At 39.0% G+C, this 25,435-nt stretch overlaps 1 protein-coding gene across 1 annotated transcript; it reads right to left on the reverse strand.

Moving 5' to 3' along the window:
• Positions 1 to 12: 12 nt before the first annotated feature.
• acat1 (acetyl-CoA acetyltransferase 1) lies at positions 13 to 24,928 on the reverse strand. Its single transcript, XM_052025815.1, has 12 exons — positions 24,793 to 24,928; positions 20,503 to 20,550; positions 17,481 to 17,598; positions 13,253 to 13,348; positions 12,988 to 13,088; positions 12,559 to 12,702; positions 8,524 to 8,674; positions 5,263 to 5,358; positions 4,007 to 4,120; positions 3,138 to 3,202; positions 1,325 to 1,482; positions 13 to 588 (listed from the first exon to the last, which is right to left on the reverse strand). The coding sequence occupies exons 1-12, from the start codon at positions 24,862 to 24,864 to the stop codon at positions 468 to 470; spliced, it is 1,284 nt and encodes a 427-aa protein (XP_051881775.1). The 5' UTR covers positions 24,865 to 24,928; the 3' UTR covers positions 13 to 467.
• Positions 24,929 to 25,435: the final 507 nt, after the last annotated feature.

Below are 25,435 nucleotides of genomic sequence, written 5' to 3' on the forward strand. Positions count from 1 at the left end.
ATTAATGATCACTTTGTGCTGTTTGCATACAACTTATTTATTCATGAGTTGAATTTTACAATTTAGGCTCATGTTACTTTCTAAAATTGCAGTCTTATCACACACAGTATAGATCAATCATAACCACCTCCTGTGCATATACTTGATTTTTAAAAAAAAAATCACCATATCTTTTATAGTTTGGTTTCAGAAAACAAAATTGTGAAAGGCCACACTGATTTTCAAATGGGATACACTTTGACAGAATATTTCAAGTACATTTAAAAAAATACATGTTGCTGTCATTACATTATTTCTGCAGTGCGTCTGTAAATCAGTAATATTGCCACCAATGCAGAGATGTTTTTTAGACAATAGAAATGCATACATTTTGAACAATTATGCATAATTATGTTTGCCGTATTCATCGCAGTGGTATTGTATGGCAGCTTAACCCTTGAATCACATCAGAAAGGACAGTCAGCATTTTACAATCGCTGAATAAGTATTGAAGAAGCACCACCACCTCCATTACAAATTCCAGCTAGGCCATACTCTCCAGGCTTTAGATTGTAAGCCATGTGCCCAACAATTCTTGTCCCAGACATCCTACAATTAAAATAAGTCATCAGAATAAATTTTTCCTGAATTTCTAAGTACCATAAAATATCATTCTTCTTCCTGCATAACAGAGCAATAGAATAAAAGGGATCCAAAAGCTTTGTGTAAATTCAAGTCATCTAGGTTTAGCTTGGAATTTGAAAGAATGTGTACACTAGTACATTATCAGTAGTTGCCTATTTGGAACTGCAGTTCCTTAGGTTATGACATGCTGAGCTGAATGAGACTATTAAACAAAACAGGAGGTATGCCAACTATGTCATATGGTCATACAGCATGGAAACAAGCCCTTTGGTCCACACCGACCAAGATTCCCATCTAAGTGAGTCCCATTTGCTTGCATTTGGCCCATCTCCCTCTAAACCTTTCCTATCCATGTACCTGTCTCAACTACTTCCTCTGGCAGCTCATTTCATATATTCGCGACTCTCTGGGTGAAATATTTGCCCTCATCTGATTCCCCAGTCCTGGGAAAAAGACTGTGTACATTTACCCTATCTATACTCCTCAATTTTATACACTTCTGTAAGATCACCCTTCATTCTGAGACAGTCCACTGAAAACAAGGACTAGAACAGGTGTAGTTCTATTACCTCCCAAGTTAAATAGCCTGATCTCTCTACTCAAAGACATGGTATCATTAACTGCCACTTAAATCTTTTGGAAGCAGCCGTAAAGGATTTTGATCCAAGTACATGTGATAAGTTTTATAAATTCCACTTACCCAATGGGATGACCTAGAGATACTGCTCCACCATTGATATTAACTTTTTGAGGATCAATCTCCAACATTTTGATGTTTGCTAGAACAACAACACTAAATGCTTCATTAACCTCCCACATTGCAATGTCTTCCTTCTTTATGCCTGTTTTTTTCAGAAGCTGATTTGAAAAAAAGCATACAAGTTACACATTTCATCACTGTAATTCAGTATCTTAATTGTGTTGGTTGAATAATCTATTGATCTCATATCTTTTTTGCTTTGATTTTATACAGCCCCCATGTTAAAAAAGTTTGGCATAAAACTCACACTGACCTGAATCCCAAGTCTTCTGCAATCTTAGTTACCAAACCCCTTTCCTCAACATAGAATGGACAGGCATTCTTAAAGAGCTAGGGTTATTAGAGTCACACCACACGGAAACAGGACTCTTGGCCCAACTCATCCATGCCGAGCTAGTTTGGCCCATAGCCCTCTAAACCTCTCCTATCCACATACTTACCTAGATGGCTTTTAAATGTTGTTAATGTGCCTGCCTCAACCACTATTTCTGGCAGCTCATTCCAAATACACAATATCCTTTGTGTGAAGAAGCTGCCCCTAATGTCCCTTTTCAATCTTTTGCCTCTGATCTTAAACCTGTCTCTTGTTTTTAGCACCCCCTCCCTGGGGAAAAAAAAACTGTGCTTTCACCCTGTCTATACCCCTCATATACCTCTATCAGGTCACCCCTCAGTCTCCTACGTTCCAGGGAAATAAAGCCCCAGTCTACGCAACCTCTCCTTGTAACTCGGGTCCCCAAGTCCAGGCAACATCCTGGTAAATCTTCTCTGCACTTCCTAGTTTAATAACATCTTTCCTATAACAGGTGACCAAAACTGTACACTATACTCCAAGTGCAGCTTCACCATGTCTTATACAACTGCAACATAACTTTCCAACTCCTGTACGCAATGTCCTGACTGAAGGCCAGCATGCCAAACGCCTTCTTCACCACCCTATCTACCCGTGATGCAGCTTTCAGCCAACTATGCACTTGCATTCCTAGGTCCCTCTGTTCCATAACACTCCCCAGGGCTCTACCATTCATTGTACAAATCCTACCCTGGTTTGATTTCCCAAAATGCAATACCTCACATTTACCTGGATTGAAAGCTGTTTACCAATCCTTAGCCCACATACCCAGCTGAGCAAGATCCTCCTGTAACTTTTCATATCTTTCTTCACTATCTGCATCACCTATTTTTTTTATCTACTGCAAACTTATGTAACCATGCCTTGGACATTTACATCCAAGTCATTTATATAAATTACAAACATCAAAAGGTCCAAGCACCAACCCCTGTGGCACACCACTAGACACAGGCCTCCTGTCTGAGAAGCAACCCTTGATTATCACCCTCTGCTTCCCTTGCTGGGGTTATAATGCCAAATTTCTATTGAAAATTCACTGATGGTTTCTTTTAATGACACCTTTCATTAAAAAAAATAAAATGAGAAATGTGTATTTTGGGAAATATCCCTGATCTTGTTCTATATAGCACTTATTCTCTCAATGGACAACTCAGGATACTACTACATCCTCCAAAGCGATTTTTTTTGTGTATCAGCATTCTATGGGCTGAAATTCAAATAGGTGTCTCCACGTCAAGATCAGACACTTATACCCAAGAGTCAGAGGCAACTTTAATGCCATTGTTACGCTGGATTTCAGTTGCTAGTTCAAGGTATGTGCTGCCTGGGTTTAGTTTTCCTCCTCCTCCACCCCCACCCCAAAAGATGTAGATTTATTTTTATACATATATATATATGTACCTTTGGTACAGCCAAAGCAGGTGCAATTGGAAAGTCAATTGGATCAACTGCGGCATCCCCAAATGCTGTATAATAATAAAATAATTTTTTTAATACGAAAAAGCAACAGGACCACTGAAAGAACAAACAGTTTGATGAAAATATGATTATTAATAAAATGTTGAAATGCTATAAACTCTTCAATTTTTGTCATCTTCCTTGTTATAGTTTATTTGTTTTCACACTTCCTGGATTAAAGTAATTTGAGTGCATTCAGCAATCCGGTGTAAACTGATTGAATGGTAAGATAACGAAGGGCCATTGACCTGAAATGCTAACTTTTTCTCTCTATAGAATGCTGCCTGATCTTTGTATTTTTCAGCACTTTGTTTCTTTTTTCCAGATTTCTAGCATCTGCAGTTTGGTGACTTTTCAATTTTACTTCCGGTATATCTTTTTAAAACTAGCTGAAATACTGTAGAAACTTGATTAGTTCTTGCAATTCCTTGATCTTTTATGCTAAATTAATGAATTGGTACAGAAATACATGCATGATATATTAAAACACCAAGACCATCCTTTCACTTCCCTATGCTTGCATAAGTGTAGGTATTTTATCAGATACAGCTCCAGACTTGTAACTTGAGGTACAAACAAATGGTGGCAAGGTCCTTTGTCAACCTAATTCGAGTATTCCTACTTCTATTCAAATGACTTAAGTTATGGTCTTTAACTCATTATAAAACAGTATATTTTTTCTTGCTGCAATATTGTGTTCTACGCACCGAATAATGTTGCCAACAGATACTACGAATTAAATACAGCTACTATAACGCCTCATGACTGGCATATTTTTCTGCATTAATAAAAAAAAACTGAATTTTGCATACCTACAATTCGTGCCATTGGAGCAACATTTAGTCTTTTGGCAGCCTCTGTTGTCATTAACACTAAAGCAGCAGCTCCATCATTTATGGTGCTTGCATTGGCAGCTGTAATTGTACCTGAAAAAAAAAATACACCTTTCAGTAGTTTTAAATACAGTGGCTGCAACTCTTTTGCATTCTATTAGATCTAGCTTTATCTTAATAAAGAAGCATTAGTATCTGGTATAATTCTTTTGAATCTCCTAGTATACAGTATACACTGTCCTTCACGAACCATCTCTGCCTGTGAAATGAATGTTAAGCAAGTTTTGTGCTGGCTGGTACTTTAAAATGAATTTACAAACTAGCCTGCAAAGCAAATTAAAATTTACAAAGACTTAAATTTTATACAAGGATTAAGAATTTATTTTGAAGACCACGTGTTGATAATCTATGGTATCTTTCACAACCTCAATATATCAAAGCTCATTACAACCAATCAAGTACTATGAATCAACATAGTGATGATATTGTACACTGCAAATTGCCAGAAACAGAAGACTGATTTTTAAAAAAATTATTTAGTGATATTGACTGATTTTTCTGGAGCAAACAAAAATGAGTGGCTCAGTCAGGCAGCAGCAGTGGAGGCAAAGAGATAGTCGACATTTCCAGTTGAGCATCAGGACTGATCCCTTTGCCTCCACAGATGCCGCCTGACCTGCTGAGTTCCTTCAGCAACATCTTTATTGCTCCAGATTCTAGTACCTACAGTCTATTGTCTCAACTTTATTTTTCTAGTGACAATACAAATCTGAAGAGGTAGGAGCAAAAATAGATGACACAGTTGTATCTCAACTATAAATGATCACCATTTATATCAGTATTCTGGACATTTTGATGAAACTTGCCTAAGTTCAAAGAAAAATTGCGAGTTGTGCCTCAAAGGTATCAAAAGCATATCGTGTACAAATTGCTTTGAAATATAGTGATTTATGCAGGAAATACATAGGCCATTTTGCAGGCAAGATTAAATAAGTGCTAATTGCTGGTGGCGATGATCATGGGAAGAGTGCAAGCTAAACCACACTAATAGCTGCAAATCTTAAATTGCATGAGAATTAAAATTTTTTTCAAAATATTCTAATTCCAAATAGGTAGAATTTAATAAAACAATGCAATTTCCAAAATAAAAAAAAATTTAATGATATGAAGCAACTTAATACATTTGAGCATATTTTTATTTTGGCATGTATTGTAAATCACTTGTGTAGACCTACCGTTTTCTTTCTGGAAGACCGGTTTGATCTTTGGGACTTTATTGAAGTCAACACGTTTGTACTCTTCATCTTCGCTGATCACAAGATCTGGTTTACCTGAATCAAGAACAGAATGTTTCCATGTATGAGGGCTCAATATGCCATTCTTGTTTATAATATGCAAAGGGTCAAGAAGGATCTTTTTAAATCTTATTCTGGTATGTATATTTTCACTACCAACATTGCACTTAGTTAAAAATATCTCTACAACTCCAAGCAGGAATAGGTAATTGTCAAGAAACTATAACATAAATTACATTGAAGAGTGCCTTGACCACCTGTATGTGATACATTTAACCAGTGATACATATTTAGTTCAGAGAATTAGATTTCCAATTTTTTTTAGTACAAGTTATACAACACTCCTTTCTAACCCACTTTGTGAAAAGCCTAACAAGGATTCACTGTTGGATATAGCAAAGGGGACTGATCAGAAGAAAGGTAAATGTAAGGAAACGTGGGCAACAGTGACAATAATGTACACTTTATAACAATAGTGGACAAATATGAAAAAAGTAACAGATCAGATAAATCTATAGGCTTAGAAGTTAGGAAGACAAATGAGTGACAATATGGTGAACAACAATGGAGAATATTTAAAATTGTGCACAGGAGAAACATATTCTGCTGAGGGAAAGAAACTGAGTGAACACTCATGAAATTTCATGGATGAAAACAGCACAGAAACGGGCCATTTGGACTAACTAGTCCATACTGGCATTTCTGCTCCACTTAAGTTTCTCCCAACTTTCATCTAAATCAATCAGCATAACGCCTTATTCCCTTCCTTGTATTCTTGTCCAGCTTTTCCTTCAGTGCACCTGTACTGTTAACCTCAGTCAATTGCTGTGAAAGTGACTGCTATGTTCTCACCACTCTGAATAAGCAAGTTTCTTCTGAATTGTCTACTGATTTCTTGGTGACCATGTTATCAGCCATTAAAAGGCATAAACCAAGCACAGGATTTAATTCAAAAGGAAACATTCTCTCTATAACCACTATCAAAGCACCGTATAATTTTATAGACCTCTACTATGTAACCCCTCAGCTTTCACAAGAAAAACCCAGCCTGTTCATCCTTTCCTAATAACTTTGTATCTCTGCTATCATCCTACTAAATCTGATCCGCAGTCTCTCAATGTTTCTATATATAACACGGTGACCAGAGCTGTATGCAACACAAAGTTCACCACAGTTTTAGCAATAATATCCCTACTTTTTAATTCTATCCCTCTCAAAATAAACCCTAGTGTTTGATCATTTTTTCCTCACTAATCTATGGTCCCTTTGTTCCTCTGTCCCAAAGAGGCTTGCACCTTCAAAGTATTGTGGCATCTCTATTTGTCCTACCAAAATGTACCATCTTGTGCCAAAATTTACTTGTCCATTCAGTACATTTAAGGTATCCCATAATAGACAAATGAATAAAGAATGCAGGATCAGCGGACAAGTGGCAGAATGGATTGCTGACCGGGTTTAATGCAGAAAGCAGACAGTAGGATTAGGGTGACTATTCGCAATTGAAGGTGCGTAACGGTGTTCCGCAAGATTCAGTGCTGTGACCATTGTTGATCAAAAATACATTAATGATCTAGACTTTGGAATTAAAAAAACACATTTTCTAAATTTAAAGATGATACAAAATTGGAAATTAATCAATTCTGAGGTGTACAGCAGCATACAAATTTGCAAGCTGGGCAAACAACTGACATTAAGTTCAACACTTAGGTAGTACATTTTGATAGGAATAGGAAAATTAAAGAATCTTGACTGGACCACATTTAAGTGCAATATACCATTCTGGTTGCATATACCAAGGATACAGAGGCACCAGAGAGAATGCTGAAAAGATTTACCAAAATAATAACAGAAATTGGAGGGTATATACATTAGAAAAAGATGAACAGACAGGGTGTCTTTTGTAAAAAGGCTAAGGAGTGATCTTAAAGAGGTCTTTAAAATAATGCTGTATTTTGATGCAGTGGATGGAGGGCTACAGGGTAACCAGAAGCCAAATCACCAGAAGTCCAAGAGAAAATTCAGAAGAATCTATCCAAAGAGTGGTCAAATGTGGAACTAACTAACACAAGGTGCAATTAAGGCAAATATACAGATATGTTTAAAGTAAGGCTGGACATGCATATTTGGGACAAGGAACAGAGGGCTATGTGGCCAGATTCGGATGTGGAAAAATGGAAGAAGGCCTGAGTGGAGCATAAACGGTTTTATTACTGCCATATATCCTATGTAAGGTGTAAGGTGAACACTTTTTACTTTGGGAAAAGTATCAACCACCCCTTTCCCCAGATATATTCTTTAAAGCCTTCAAAGGACAAAATGAAAATTTGATGAAACACTTAACGCAGTGGTATGGATAAGAGGACTGTTGGAAAGGGGGAGGTATGGTTGGTGTTCTGTTGTAAAAGATATACATTTCCCCCTAGAAGAACAGTTGCTCAGCAAAAAAGCCTTAACTGGTTCAACAAGTGTGAAATTCTGGAAATGAATCTCCCCAAGTGCATTTGTACCTCAAAAAGGTATGGAACTTATCTCTGTAACCCATAGAACACATTTTATAGATGGGAACAATTCAGTAGCATTGGAGAACGCTGTTTTGTGAACACTAATAAATCAAGTATTTTTTTAAAAGCAAAATATACAATTAAAGAAATAAGCAAGAGATAAGATCAGGAAAGGTTACAGAAAGAGACATGGAAGTGGTTTATTATTGTCACATGTATTGAGATACAGTGAAAACCTTGGTTTTGCATGCCATCCATTCACAAGTACACTGAGGTGGTACAAGGGAAAAAACAATAATAGAATGGAGAATATAGTGTAACAGTTACAGAGAAATTACAGTGCAGGTAGACAATAAGGTGCAAACACCATGATGAGGTAGATTGAGAGGTCACAATCTACCTCATGGTTAGTGAAAAATTGGACAGCAAAAAATCAAGATCAACATAAAGGTTTAAAATCAAGAAGGTAAGGTGATCAACAGCTACGTGGGCCCAGTTAAAAAAATCTGTAATACTAAAAATGGTTAAAAGATGCATAAAGGATTGGGATAGAAATCTGGGTAGGCAGAACACAAGGAAGAGAAGAAATGAGAGAAAGTGAAAATCTGCAACAGGAGAGAGGACATAAGTAAATAAAGGGAAAATATAAAATTAATTTAAGATGACATTATATAAATGGCAACCAAAAGACAACAAATACCTCTCTGAGGAACACTGACTGGAACCACTTCTTTTGCCATGACTTGTGAATCCCAAGATGCCTTGCTTTTAGTATATGAACCAACTGCATAAGCGTCTTGTTCTTCACGCGAAATATTAAACTTGTTTGCAGTATTCTCAGCACAGTTCCCCTGCATCAAATTGGAATTCAATAAATAATATTTTAATAGAATGTGACTCCAATGAATTGGATATACAATGCATTCACAGCAGAGTCTATTTTACTCAACAGCCAAAGGCCATTACTTACATTCAGCATGAGCCATTTCCTTTAACACATTCTTCTATTTCTTTCTACTCTGTACTTACTTAGCTTCCTCTCATCAGAACCATTGACTGGTATTGCATAGGAGGTGGCCATTTGGTCTTTACAAAAACGTTTATAGAGTTTGTACCTCTCCCATGCTTCCTCATAGCCAAGCAAAATGTTCACCTTCAAGTATTTATCCAATTTGAAAGTTGCAATTACATTTCACCAATGCATTCAAAATAATTACTGCATAGAAATTGCTTTCTCATCCAGTTTTAATTATTGGACTTAATTTTCTGTGGTGGGTTCAATTGGGCAATTACTGTGCAAATCCATGATTTGATGTCAATCTTGGAAAAGTTGGTCAAGGGTAGGATGTCATTTCAAAGAGCCAATGCCAGAATAGCACAAATTGATTTGCAATTTAAGGCACTTCTTTAGAACAAGATGCTGGATGATTCGCAGTTTATAAAAACTAGGTGTATTATTCATGCTTTAGAAACAAATTCTGTTTCAATAGTTTTCAATAAAGTGAGGGATTTTTGTTTTGTTTCTGAAGTCAATGATTACGTTAATAGAACATAGAACAGTAGTTCAGGAATAGGCCCTTCAACCCACCATGTCTGTGCTGACCATGATACCAATCTAAATTAATCCCATCTGCCTGCACATGGTCCACATCCCTCTATTCCCTGTCAGTTCACGTGTCTGTCTAAATTCCTCAAACGTCAATATTACCACCTTCCCTAGCAGTACTTTCCAGGCACCTACCACTCTCTATGTAAAAAAAACTTGTCTTGCACATCTCCATTAAACTTTCCCCCCCTCACCTTAAATGCCCTCTAGTATTTGACATTTCCACCCTGGGCAAAGGACTCTGACTACTCTGTACTATGCCTCTCATATTTTATGGACTTTTATCGGGTCACCCCCTCAGCCTCTGACACTCCTGAGAAATCAGACCAAGTTTGTCCAACGTCTTCTTATAGCTAATACATTCCAATCCGGGCAACATCCTGGGAAACCTCTTCTGCACCCTCTTCAAAGCCTCCACATCCTTCCTATAGTGTAGCAACCAGAACTGCACACAATACTCCAAGTGTGGCCTAATTGAAGTTTTATATAGCTGCAACATGACTACAAGACTTATATACTCAATGTTCTGTCTGATAAAAGCTAGCATGCCATATGCCTTTTTTTAATCACCCTATCTACTTGTGTTGCCACTTTCAGGGAAATGCACCCAAGATCCCTCTGTACATCAATGCTCCTAAGGGTTCTGCCATTTACTTTTCATTTTCTTCTTGCACTTGACCTCCCAAAACGCAATATCTTACACTTGTCCAGATTAAACTCCATTTGTCATTGCTCCACCCAAATTTCCAATTGATCCATATCCTGCTGTATCATTTGACAACCTTCCTCACTATCTACAACTCCACCAATTTCTGTGTCACCTGCAAATCTACTGACCACCTACATTTTCATTCAGATCATTTATATATATATATATATATATATATATATATATATATATATATATATATATATATATATATATATATATATATATATATATATCACAAACAACAAAAGGTCCCAGCACTGATCTTTGCGGAACACCAATGGTCACAAACCTCCAGTCAGAGAAACACTCCTCCACAACTATCCGCTGCCTTTTATGACCAAGCCAATTTTATATCCAACTTACCAACTCACTGTGGATCCCATGCATTTAATCTTCTGGCCGAGCCAACCATGAGGGAACTTGGCAAATGATTTATTAAAGTCACGCAGACAACATCCACTGCCCTAACCTCATCAATCACCTTGGTCACTTCCTCAAAAATGTCAATCAAATTTGTGAGACAGGGCCTCCGTCTCACAAAGCCATGGTGACTATCCTTAGTAAGTGCACGCTTTTCCAAATGCCAGTAAATCCTGTCCCCCAAGAATTTTCTCCAATAATTTCCCCATTACTGATGCAAGGCTCACAGGCCTACATTTTCCTGGTTTGTCTCCACTGCCCTTCTTAAAACAAAAAGGGATAACATTAGCTATGCCCCAGTGTTCTGGGACCTAGCCTGTGGATGAAAAAGATACAAAGATCTGAGTCAAGATCTCAGCACTCCTCTCCCTTGCCTTCCTCAGTAGCCTGGGAGAGATTCCATCGGGTCCTGGGAACTTATTCATCTTAATATTTCTCAGTACACACAACACATCCTCCTCAATATTAACATGTCCTGGGATATCACATCTATCCCTAATCTCACCTTCATCTATGTCGTTCTGCTTGGTAAATACTGAAGCAAAGTACTTAATTAAGGACCTCACCCACTTCCTTTTGCTCCATGCATAAATTTCCTCCACTGTCTTTGGACCTACCCTTTCCCAAAGTTACCCTCTTGCTCCTAATATACTAATAAAATGCCTAGGAATTCTCCTTCATCTTACTTGCAAAGGCATTTCATGACCACTTTTAGCCCTCTTAATTCCTTGTACAAGTTCCTTCCTGCTTCCTTTATATCCCTCAATGGACTACTGATTTCAGCATCCTAAATCTTACATACGCTTTATTTTTCTCTTTGACTAAATATACATCTCTTATCATCTAAAGTTCCCAAACCTTGCCATCCTTATCTTTCATCTTCACAGAAATGTGCAGGTCCTGAATTCTAACCAGCTGACCTTTAAAAGACTCCCACATGTCTGATGTGGATTTACCCTTAAACAGCCTCTCCCAATCTACTTCCGCCAGTTCCTACCCAATACTGTTGTAATTAGCCTTCCCCCAATTTAGCATTTTCACCCGAGGACCAGTCTTATCCTCATCCATAACAATTTTAAAACTTACATAATTATGATCACTGTTCCCAAAATGCTCCCCCAAAACTCCCAATTACCTGGCCAGGCTAATTCCCCAATACAAAGTCTAAGTTGGCCCCATCCCTAGTTATCTATATTTTGTTTCAATAAACTCTCCTGGAGGTGCCTAACAAATTCTGCCCCATCTAAGACCCTGGCATTAAGGGAGTCTCAGTCAATATTAGGGAAGTTAAAGATCACCCTCTACAACAATCTGGTTGTTTTTTTTTACATCTTTTCATGATCTACCTGCATATTTGTTCCTCTACCTCCCGCTGGCTATTGGGAGGCCTATAGTATAACCCCATTATAGTGACTGTCTGGTGAGATTTCCTCCAATTCCTTACTCCAGCTACTCCTTCATTATTACTTTATAGTTCCCTACAAAAATTTCTTAGGTTGAAATCTGGACAGCATTATCTAGCATTCAGAAATGTATGCAGGGAAGTCCTTCAGAAAATATACATAAATAGGCATAATCCGATATCTGTGCTTAAAGTGCAGGGAAATTGAACATTTTTAATGTAATAAAAGGGCGATTATAGCAAACAAAACTTTCTCCAGTTAAATTTTCCATTCCAAACAGAAGATCACAGGCTTTGCACAAGATTAAACTTCATAAAAATGTTAAACATCATGTATACACAGTCAGGAGCACAATGGAATACTCTCCACTTGCAGCTCCAAGTACCATCCCGATTTAGAAATATATCACCGTTGCTTCGTCAACTCTAGCTCTAAATCTTGGAACTTCCTAAACAATAGTATTGTAGGAGTATTTTCACCAAACAGACTATTGCAGCTCAATAAGATGATTCACCATCACATTCTGACAGGCATCTTGAAAAATGGAAACAAGGCACTACAAAAGAAGAGGTTTATAGGAAGAGTAATACTTGCCATATGAATTTTATTGTAGACATCTGTTAATCCATCCTTTACAATTAGGTCCTCCAACTTTACACCTCCATAAACTGGTGTTTCTCTACCCATTACAAATGGTACATTAGACATGCTCTCCATACCACCAGCAACCATTACTTCCTGAGTTGTAGGAAAGAAGTATGTTAATATTACTTAAAGTACAAATCTTGAACAGTGGATTAAGAAGGAAAGGTGTACTTCACCTTCCTTTGAAAATAACCTTGTTTTGAAATTCTTCTCATTGAGCTTTCACCTATGTTACAAACTTTGCAAACAGTGTTAGAAGTAATCTTACGTTAAGAGCAAGTGCACACTATGGAAATTAAATTTTATATCAAGAAGAAATCTGAACTCTTAAAACAAAAGGACATCAACCATCTTCATCAGTGCAGTAAACAGAATTACCTGATGTCCACACATAAGACTTTGCGCTGCAAGCATGATTGATTTCATTCCAGATGCACAGACTTTGTTGACAGTTGTTGCAGGTGTGGACACTGGTAAGCCTAAATCAAAAGACATGTTGTCTGTCAATCGTCATTCAGAACTTCTTGTGATTTGGAATTTTTAAGAATACATTTTCTTTGCCACCAGATTAAAACCCTGATCAGACAGGTAGCAGATGTGACCCAAGCCAAAAGTCTGACCCACATGAATTACAGTCCATTACCTGCGCCAAGAGCAGATTGCCTAGCAGGAGCTTGCCCCTCCCCAGCCTGTAGAACATTGCCCATATACACTTCTTTCACTTCTTCTGGAGGAATCCCTGTAAATTAAACCAATTTATTACCATCAAACTCCAACTTATATTTAAATAATTTACAGGCTAATAGAAAAAAATGTATATGTAAGCTTTGAACAGAAAAGCTTCACATATCTTTCGCTTTACAGAAATATGGATTAATTGTAATTGCAAGTTTGCAGTGGACTTGCTAGTTCAACCAGACATTTCAAAAAGTGAAAATATTACATCAATAATTTTAAACAGTTCAGATAGCTCCTCTAGTTTTCATGAAGACAGTTCTCCAATTTTGCACAGTGATTTATAAGCTAATTAGTACTTTCATTTAGTAATTAAACTGTGCAAATTACTTTCTAGGGATCAGGGTTCCTTATGATTTGTACTTTAATCAGAGCACCAAAAGACATCATCAGCACATGCTGGTGACTAGAGGCGAGGCAGTCAAGAGTTAAAAACAGCAATTACAGAATAGAAGAATGGATAGTATGCACACCCTAGACACTTGGAGGTAGCCACCCTCAAGGATGGTTAATGGTCTGTGAAGTTATTTTTTGAGAATTTTATTGATAATGACTTAATCGAAGGAGTGAACCTCCATGATTGACTGATCATAGAATCCTGAATCAGGAATTGTTTTGACAAGCCACCCATGGTAATCAAGGTTCTCAACTACGCATTACTACTGGTTAAAACTAGACCAGCATGAGATAAGGGCCAATACACCACTGTAACCTTTAGCATTGTCATGGACAGGGATAGGAGCAGAGAGGACAGGAAGATATTTAATTGGGGAAGGGCAAATTATGAGGCTAGAACTTGAGTGTGTAAATTGGGATGACATTTTTGAAGGGAAATGTACTATGCAGATGTGGTCGTCGTTCAGGGATCTTTTGCAGGACGTTAGGGATAAACTTGTCCTGGTGACGCAGAGAAAGAATGGCAGGGTGAAGGAACCATGGGTGATAAGAGAGGTGGAACAACTAGTTAGGAAGAAGGCGGCAGCATACATAAGGTGTAAGCAGCAAGGATCAGATAGGGCTCATGAGGAATATAGGGTAGCGAGAAGGGAACTTAAGAAGGGGCTGAGGAGAGCAAGAAGGGGACATGAAAAGGCTTTGGCGAGTAGGGTTATGGAGAATCCCAAGGCTTTTTTCACATACGTGAAGAGCAGTAGGATGACGAGAGTAAAGGTAAGACTGATTAGAGACAAAAGTGGGAAGATGTGCCTAGAAGCTGTGGAAGTGGGTGAGGTTCTCAATGACTACTTCTCTTCAGTATTCACTAAAGAGAGGGGCCTTGATGACACTAAGGACAGTGTTGGTAAGGTTAATGTTCTGGAGCATGTAGATATCAAGAGAGAGGATGTGTTGAAGTTGTTAGAAAGTATTAGGGCAGATAAGTCCCCTGGGCCCGACGGAATATTCCCCAGGCTGCTCCGCGAGGCGAGGGAGGAGATTGCTGAACCGTTGGCTAGGGATTTTTGTGTCCTCATTGTCCACGGGAATGGTACCGGAGGATTGGAGGGTGGCAAATATTGTCCCCTTATTCAAAAAAGGTAGTAGGGATAGTCCAGGGAATTACAGACCAGTGAGCCTTATGTCTGTGGTGGGCAAGCTGTTGGAAAGGATTCTAAGAGATAGAATCTATGAGCATTTAAAGAATCATGGACTGATTAGGGACAGCCAACATGGCTTTGTGAAGGGAAGATCATCTCACACAAGCCTGATATGGTTCTTTGAGGAGGTGACCAGGAAGATTGATGAGGGTAGTGCAGTAGATGTGGTCTACATGGATTTTAGTAAGGCATTTGACCAGGTTCCACATGGAAGGCTTCTTCAGAAGGTCAGAGGGCATGGGATCCAGGGAAGCTTGGCTGTGTGGATTCAGAATTGGCTTGCCTGTAGAAAGCAGAGGGTTGTGGTGGAGGGAGTGCATTCAGATTGGAGGGCTGTGACTAGTGGTGTCCCACAAGGATCGGTTCTGGGACCTCTACTTTTCGTGATATTTATTAATGACTTGGATGAAGAGGTAGAAGGATGGGTTAGCAAGTTGTGGATAGTGTGAAGGACTGTCAAAGCTTGCAGAGGGATATTGATAGGATGCAGAGCTGGGCTGAGAAGTGGCAGATGGAGTTCAATCCAGAGAAGTGTGAGGCGGTACACTTTAGAAGGACAAACTCCAAGGCGGAGTACAAGGTTAATGGCAGGATACTGGGTAGTGTGGAGGAGCAGAGGGATCTGGGGGTTCATATCCACAGATCCCTGAAATTTGCCTCACAGGTGGATAGGGTAGTTAAGAAAGCTTATGGGATGTTAGCTTTTATAAGTCGTGGGATCAAGTTTAAGAGCTGCGAGGTAACGATGCAGCTCTACAAAACTCTGGTTAGACCACACTTGGAGTACTGTGTCCAGTTCTGGTCTCCTCATTATAGGAAGGATGTGGAAGCGTTGGAAAGGGTGTAGAGGAGATTTACCAGGATGCTGCCTGGATTGGAGAGTATGGATTATGAGGAGAGACTAAGGGAGCAAGGGCTTTATTCTTTGGAGAGGAGAAGGATGAGAGGAGACTTGATAGAGGTATACAAAATATTAAGAGGGATAGAGTAGACAGCCAGCACCTCTTTCCCAGGGCACCAATGCTCAATACAAGAGGGCATGGCTTTAAAGTGATGGGTGGGAAGTTCAAGGGAGCTATCAGAGGAAGGTTTTTCACCCAGAGAGTGGTTGGTGTATGGAATGCACTGCCTGGGGTAGTGGTGGAGGCTGATACGTTGTTCAAGTTCAAGAGATTGTTAGGTAAGCATATGGAGGAATTTAAATGGGGGATATGTGAGAGGAAGGGATTAGATGGTTTTAGGCGTGGTTTAAAGGTCGGCACAACATGGTGGGCCGAAGGGCCTGTATTGTTCTATGGTAATATTCTCTTGGATTCACTAAACAGCAGTCATTAATGGAGAAGTTAGCTTTCTTTACTAAGACCCAAGGTCTTAGAGGCCTACTATGTTGGGAAGTGGCCAGCTGATTGTAGTGAGATAAAAAAAACAATAGATTTACACTAAGTCATCTCCAACAGCATTCAAAGCCTCAGTGGCAGGCAGAAGAACTGGTCATTACTATGGTAATAAGAGGTAATCTGGGGCCAAGTTTAAGATAGAGACATTTCTAAGTGATGAGACCTGGTCACCAGATGCACATGGAAAGCGAGGTCTTTGTCAACTGCAATCAATTCCAAGCTCCCCTGTGTCTGATTGGCTCAGTATCAATTACAAATATGCTACATAATTGGTGTAGTGGAAAATGGAGGTGATACTGTGGCAACAAATAGTCCAGCAGTAATGTGACAAAGATGGATGAAATGGGTTGGTGTGGTACTTACTGTCTCATTGGAGAACAGAAAGAATAGCTGCTGAAAACAGAATTTAATTCCTCACTGAACCTTGGAACAGCATAAGAATTTGGAACTAACATTTATGGTACCCAGATTTCTCAGAATCCCAGGTTTGAGATTGATCACCTTATGTCTTAGAACTATACAGCACGGAAACAGACTCTTCGGCTTAACTCATCCATGCCAACCAAGATCAGAGCTGGTCCAATTTGCCTGAGTTTGACCCGTATTTCTCTAAATCTTTTCTCTCTATGAATCTAAGCATCTTTTAAACACTGTAATTGTAAAGGTAATAAAGTACACTGTGCAAGATGTGAATGCTTGTATTTTGTCTTTGTAATTAAGAGTCTGAATAAAGCCAAGTACATCTTTCACCAAATGTCAGCAGTGTGACGCTAATGTCTGTGAATTTGAAACATAAAGGGTACCATATTGCTACTGGTAAAAGAACATCTGAAAATTGAATGGGGAAAAATGCCATTCAGTTCATAAACTTGCCTTGTATAAATCCTTCTATTTTCATGCATGAACAAAATAACATTTGAAAAATAGTAGCTCAAGGGTGACTCTGAATCTAAAGTAATTTCACTGGACGGTGTTCTATTAATTACACTGCTTGTAATCTCAACATTATAAAGAATTGCTAACATTAACTTACTATCTTCTTCAATAAATGCATTTTCATTTTATCCTATAGTTCCAGTTTACACAAGGCAACTGAATATGAAGCATAGATTTTCAATTTAATAAAGAATAAAAGATACACTACCTGCTCTTTCAATGGCAGCTTTTATAGAAATTGAACCAAGCTGAGTAGCTGTTAATGAAGATAGGCATCCTTTAAATGAACCAATGGGGGTTCTGGCTGCACTTACAATGACAACCTCCTATAGTGCAAAAGAAAATTGAAATCTGGTGTTAACATGGATGCAAAATTGAAACCAGTTTTTTTAAAATTGGGTAGTATTAAATTATTTTGTAACTTAGAGAGTACCTTTATATAGTTATACCCAATATCTCCATGAATCGCATAGAAAGACAATATGCCACCTTGCTGAGCTCAAGTTGGAGAAATGACATGTTGAAAGCTTCCAGAGCAAGTTGGTTGCTGTAGGGCAGAGGGCCTGGGAATTTAGATGGGAGCTGGGAACCATCATTTCCTTTCATTGTAAGCATCAGTCCACATCTCTTTCTTTCCAAGTTGTATTCTTCTGTGTCGATTTCTTGTGTTTCCTTCTCTCTCTCCCCACTCCCACCAAGCTCCTATTCTCCAGCTTTCCGCATCCCAATTTTCCTCCACCCCACAGGCCCTTAAGCCTAGGCTCTCCCTGAAACTCCATTCCTGCTCTCCCACCAATGAACCACTATTCATTCCTTAGCTTTTCTCTATTGTCAGACTCCCATTCATCAGTCTGCCTCTCTTCAGCCCCTTTATCTCACTCTCCCACAATTTCCAACTCCTTCATGCTCCCCCTGGCACTCACTAGAGGCAGTAGGGGATGCAAGAAACAAGCTATATGGAAGAAAAAAAGACAAAAGATTAACAGTTTTTCTCTTGTTCTCACTCCAATGCCAAACCAGCAATCCTCAGTTATAGAATTTCATGAAGTTTTCACAAAGGCACCCTACAACAAAAAATTCAAAATCACTCATCTCCTGGGCTGCTGGAAAAAGCATTTGGGCCAGGAACTTCTAATTCCTGGAAATTTGAGCACAATGGTAGAAATTCAATTCCAAAAACAATGTGATTTCTCTGCTGCCATGGATGCTGGGTAGACATCCCCATTTCACAAGAAACATTCCTTACATCCCTTCACATTACTTACCTTATGCTGATGTTTCAAGTGTAAACAGGTTTGGAATACTGAAGATAGTCGGCAGATCATCACTGGCAGCTTCACATCTCAAGGGAAAAGAGACGCTGCATCAGGATTGGATGCATCAGGATGCCCGAAACATTACCCATCCCTTTGCCTGCACAGATGCTGCCTGACCCACTTGAGTTCCTCCAGCAGTTTGTCTTTTGGTCCAGATTACAGCATCTACACTCTCTTGTGTCTTCAATGAACTCTGTTATGGCAAGAGATTACCAGGTGGACAGAGGAAATCAACCATGTTCTCAAAGTCTCCTTGGCAAAGTGCAAGATCCCCACTAACTTGTGGGAATCCCTGGCCCAGGATGGAGGAGAGAGATTCAGGATTGAATTGAAAACCTTGAGAACACACTACCTCTCAAACTACCAACTGCCTGTCCTGTCAAGGACCTCCTGCTCTACCTTTGCAGAGTCTGCGGGACTCACATTAGCCACCTCAGAACCCACAGAACTGGAATGGAAGTCATCCTGAACCCTGAAGGACTGCCTAAGAAGAACAGAAACATCTATGATTTCAAGCTGCATCTCATATCTATTACTAAAGCAAGTTATTGAGACAGTCAATAAGCATCTATCTGAATAGTAAATAAATAACAAGATCAGGATAAAATATATACCAGGCTGTCAACAGAAATAAGAAAGGAAACAGAGTGGAATCTGACTTTCATTTTCCAGCCCATGGTGACAGGCCTGGAAGACAGCTAAAATACCATTGATCAGTAAAGGTGGAAAAGATAGAATAAGTAATTTGAGTCATCTTAATGTCAATGGTAGGCAAATTACTAGAAAAAATTCTGATGATATAAATCATCATTTAGAGAGGGGTAGATTCACTAAAAATAGTCAATTAAGACTTTGTTATGGTTGGTCATGTGTGACCAACTGGAATGAATTGTTTGAGGAAGTAACAAGAGGGGTCCATGAAGGCAAAGCATTGGATGTCATCCACACATGGATATTGATAAAGCATTTAACATGATCCCATGCAACAGTAAAAGCCCACAGGATCAAGGGAAAGAGGCAGTATGATCCAGAAGTAGCTCAGTAGCACGAAACAAAGTATAATGGTCAACATGTGTTTTAGTGACCGGAAGGTTCTTTGCAGCGAGGTTCTGAAAGGCTTAGAGCTAATATCTGTTTTTGCAGTACGTATCAATGATTTAGAAGTAAAAGTAGAAGGCACGTTTACACACTTACAAATGATACAAAAATTGCTCACTTGTTTGCTGCTGAGGAAGAAAGCTACACAATGCAGGAAAAACAATGGAATGCTCAGTTGGGCATACTTTGCAATACAATCTAAAGAAATGTGACATAATGCAGTTAGGAATGTAAACAAGGCCACGATAAAAAGCAAAATACTGAAAATTGTAAAGAAACCTTAGAGTGCATTAGGTCCCTGATGAGATGGTTAAGAATGCCCATGGATATTTTTCTATATTGAGGGAGGAACAGGAATAAACAAGCCAGGAGATCATGCTAGAATTGTGTAAAACACTCATTAGGTCTGGAATACAGTCTGCAGTTCTATTTGCCGTAAAACAGAATGTGTGGGACAGCATGAGAAAAAGTATAGAAAAAAAGTTATGAATACGTTGCCAGGGTTATAGAGGTTTATCCAAGAGAAAGACAAGCTGGGCCAAGGTTATTTTCTTTTGACAAGAGCAGGTTGTGGGGGAACAAGATTCAATGAAGGTGCATAAAATAATGACAGGCCTAGAGGGAGTGAATGGAAAGGGCCCATTTCCCCAAGAAGGGAGATCAATAACTAGATGCCACAGATAAAAGATGGTAGAATTTTTCTATGACTCTATATTTGGCTTTACCATAAGTGTTGTCATTGTGTGATTGTCGCAGAATGCTGATCATAAGTGAATCAACACAGATTAAAATCTTGGAAAAAAAAATTGTACTTACATTTAATGTGGTGCCTGATGAATATCTCCTGTGCTTACATTTTGAAAGCTGTGATAAAAAGATTTACAGTAATTAAAAACTATTAGTTAACCATAAAAATTGCTATAGCAGGATCATGTATCCAATAACACACCCATGCATTGTATGCATGGGTGTATTATAGACAAATGATCCAGTCCATACCCATTTCCCTTTCTTTCCTCACAAAGGAATTGACCATAAGGTGCCATAAGACCATCTACTATATATTATTGTCTTCTATCTTATTAGCAGTATATATTATCTATAAGATAATTTGATATAAGATATCAAAAGGCAAACCACTGAGGAAAGCTGATAATTTTTAGACAACAATCTGAAATTAGCATCTATTGCCAGTGTAGTGTTTTGAGTGCGAGGACAGATTTCAAAGCTCAAGGAAAATCTAAATAAAATTGTATGGCTTACTTCAAGATCCTTATCAGTTAAGCTTTTTCTGAAGCCTCAAAAAGTGTGCTATCAACTTTCTCATCTTTTTAACTGACCAAACCAACATCATTTGTGGATACTCTGCGGCCAAAATCAAAATAGATTAACAAGAGTTCTAACAAGTTGCAGTTTGAGAAAGAACAATTTTGAAAAAAAAATTGCTGAAAAATATACAAAGTGCAATTCTCATTGCGTTTAAATGTTTATGGGATGCGCCGGTCAAAGTGAAAGTGATGAACGAGGCCAGAAAAGTAGAAGTGCAGATGAAGATGGGGGCAAAAAAACCCACAAAACTGACTGTGATTACACTTAAGGAAATGAAGATTTTGTTGGAAAAGGTAATTAAAGTAAAGCTCTACTTGGTTAGCAATTGTTATCATTACTCATTTCAATTTGATTGAACTCTATAGAGAAGTAATGTTGATGTATATTAATGTTATTTAATGAACATATTGGTTACTAAACAAACTAATTTCAAAAAAATGATAAAGCAGCCCTGAACTGAACCAAAAGCCAAAAAATTCAAGTCCCATCATAAAGCTAATATTAAAATGAACATCTTTCCAAAGAAAAAAAAGATACAGTAGCTAGATGACAGTTATCTACTTCTGAGTGAGAATAACTACAATCCCAAAATAGTGAAAATATAATATGCCATAAAGCAAAACAAAAACACGTTTGGCACATCAAAAAAAAAATGAACATTTCAACTTGACCTCTGATGAACAACCAGCTGTCTGCTGAATACAGCAATTATTGTTCACAACATATTTTGATTCAGTACTTCTTTTTCCTCAGATAAGAACCTAAGTCTTACATTTATACAAGTTTCATGAACTTCCCTGGCCTTATTTTTTTTAAGCCGATTTGCATGGCATTGTCTTTAAAGTGGTTGTTCAAAGGCCCAGCAATTCTGATTACAGACTTGGAAATGGATCTTGAATGTTCACTCTTCTTCCTTGGCAGATTCTTGCAGGCAAGGATGACATACTTTCATTCCAGTTCTGAAAGATCTTAGTAGGTAACTCTGTCATAGATGGAGTAGGTGGTGCTCAAAAGTAGGTGGGTAATTTGGGAGGTGATACACTCCTTCTGCCATTCTGGCTGGGTTTCTGTATGTTCTCAGTAAAGAGACTCGAGTTGATTATGTTGGCTGCTTTCAGCCAACATAATCAATGCCATCCCAAATGCTGCTTCTCTATTTTGAGCAGTCACAAGCCAGCAGTTTAGCAAGGAGTCTTTTACAGCATCGTTTAGAACATTCTTGAATTGTTTTCCCTATCCTTCTGATATCCTGTTACCATGATACAGCTTGGACTGCTTCCTTTGAAAGACTGGTGTCAGGCAGTTGAACAACGTGGCTAACCCATCAAAGGCAACTGAGTGTAATTAGATTTCAGGAAGATGGATGGAGTATACTACCCTGTCTGTATCAATAGTGCTGAGGTGGAGATGGTTGAGAGCTTCATGTTCCTAGGTGTAAATATCACCAACAACTTGTTCTGGTCTAGCCATATATACGCTATGGCCAAGAAAGCACAGCGTCGCCTCTACTTCCTCAGAAAGCTAAGGAAATTCCCCAATGACCCTCACCAATTTTTAAAGATGTACTATAGAAACCATCCTATCTGAATGCATCACAACTTGGTATAGCAATTGCTCTGCTCAAGACCGCAAGAGATTGCAGAGTTGTGAACAGAGCCCAGTCTATCACAAAAACCAGCCTCCCCTCCATCAACTCCGTCTACACTTCCTGCTGCTTCAGGAAAGCAGCAAACATAATCAAGAACCCCTCCCACCTCAGGCATTCTCTCTTCTCCCCCCTTCCATTGGGCAGAAGGTACCAAAACTTGAGAACACATACCACCAGGCTCAAGAACAGCTTCTATCCCACTATTATAAGACTCTTGAATGGACCTTTTCTACGATAAGGATGAACTGTTGATTCCTCAATGTACCTCGTCATGGCCCTTGAACTTTATTTGTCTACCTGCACTTTCTCTCTAACTGTAACACTATATTCTGCATTCTGTTGTTTTCCTTTTGTACTATCTTGATATACTTATGTTTGGAATGATCTGTCTGGATGACATGCAAACAAAAGCTTTTCACGATATCTTGGTACACGTGACAATAATAAAGCTATTAGTGCCTTAACACATTGGATGTTGATCAGACATGACACTGGTGTTGGTTTACTTATCCTGTTTGCAGACTTGGGAGGATGTTGCATTGGTAGCACTTGCCAGTAGTTTGAGATGTTTATTGTAATTCATCCATGTGTCAGAAGCATACAGGAGAGCATGGATTACTGGTGTACTGAAGTGATGGTAAATTTCATCATCAAATCTGGCTTTGCTGAAAGGTGTCTACCAAGATACATAAGTGATCCACATTTTCCACCCCTTACTATTACTGTCAAGGGGTGTTGTGCTATGTCAGGCACCATGACTTAAACTGACTACTGCCTAATCTGTGATTTCTATTAGTCTAGTTCAAAAACAACAGCAGCCACAGAAACACTACTGCAAGATAATGAATGCTGAAGGTCACAAGAATGCCACAAGAAAGTTCTTTCTGACAGTGCCTCACTGACAATCCCACGACTTCCAATTGATAGGGAGTCCTGGATGCAGTGGCACCTGAACAGAGTCTTGGCTTCTCGACCAAAAGAAACACCAAAACTGGTTTGATGAGAATGATCCACGAGTTAATTAATAACAAATGTAAGACGTTTTTGATTTGAAACTCCAGCACATCACAAGGGAAGAAACAACTCTGTAGATACCTAAAGACTGATAAGGTCTAACACAAAACCTTTCATCTTGAACTGATGGCAAGTGGAAAGAGTGCAGAAAATCTCCCCAATAACCCCAATATGCTCACATTCTTCAATGCTGTCAATCCACTTAAGGACCAGACATACACAAGTCCACCCCGCTGAAACCAAGAGCAGAAGCAAGCTTAGAAAGAAGGGCCATCAGTGCCCACTGGAAGGTGCATTTCAGAGAACTTTTCAACTTTGACTCAATGCTCAAGGTATCTTGCCTCCACCCCACAACAAATTATCTAGTCTCAACACCATCGGTGCCTGACGTGAAACTTAAAAGGTTATTTGCTAAGTCATATATATATAAAAAAGGACAAGGCTTCAGGAGCAAACAGTATCCCTTTGAATTTCTAAAACTTGATGGAGAGGAACTTCAGACCCATGTTCACAACACCGTCTTCCACAGCTGGGAGATGCTGTAATTTGAACATCTTGACAAGATAGCAAATCCAATTACAGTAACTGGAGAGGGGTCTCCCTGCTGACTACCACTGGGGAAGTCATTCTAAGGGTCTTCCTTATTCGCCTCCGCCTGCTGGCCCAAGAGTTGCTCCTTGAATTCCGTCCATGGAGCGGCACAAGAGCCGATCTCGGCATGGATGCTAAAAGACTAATCCAAATATTTCCAACCATTCTAAAAAGTCAACTGAACTTCGTTCTCGTTCTTCGCATCTTGCATCTACTGTTTATTTAACCTAATAATTAACTTGTTCATTAATACAAGACGGGACAAGTCTTAATTACTAAGAGGGACATTCGTTTGGGTTTAATTGTTGATATATTTACACGTCAATGCCAATGCATTTGTTAATTGTATCAGTTACTACTAATCTTTTTATCTGTGAAGTTTCCAGAGCTCGATGCCACCCTGATTTCGAAAGCCCCACATTCATCAGAGCCCAGTCAACCACCGCCATCTGACCGTCAACTAACCGACCTCCACGACGGATTATTCACTGTGCCAGTCACCTCTCAACTCACGGGTTACGCACCTGCAGCCACGGCGCACTGCCACCCCGCTGACCTCGCCATGTTGTCAGAAAAGCCAACCGTGCAGCCGCCATTGCAAACAACCGCAACCTCCTTCACCTTCAGCTGTCTGCCTCCAACGACCAATCAGCAGCGAGCAGATCGACCGTCCAATCGCGAGCCGCTAACTGCCCACTGCAATGGCTCCTGGGAGTTGTGGTCTCAAAAAGCGGGTCAGCACTGAAGGGTTTAATATCTGGTAGCTTTAATGCAACGTTAATGATAACATGTCGGTGATCTTGGCATAGGTGTATAGTCCCAGTCCAACACAACTTCATTTTAAAAGCTAGATGGGCCAAAAAGACGAGTTCGATTCTAAATATGTGTTGATAATTTCTTTTATAAAAGTTAAATAACAACGACAAAGTCGGTATTTATTGCCTATCACTTGTTGACCTTGAGGTAACTCACTTTGAAAGTACTGCAATCCACATAGATTTTGACCCAGTAGTCATTAAGAGCCAGTACATGTGAGAGGCAGTGCTTGGTTTGGTGAGGATCTGCAAGCTGATAAGTACTTACAACTTTGTTTTTACTAAGTCAGGCAGCGTCGTGGGAAGAGAAACAATCAACCTGCAATGTTAACCGTTTACTCCCTAGAACAGC

Source organism: Pristis pectinata, chromosome 11 (assembly GCF_009764475.1).
Source record: "Pristis pectinata isolate sPriPec2 chromosome 11, sPriPec2.1.pri, whole genome shotgun sequence".
Classification (NCBI taxonomy): Eukaryota; Metazoa; Chordata; class Chondrichthyes; order Rhinopristiformes; family Pristidae; genus Pristis; species Pristis pectinata.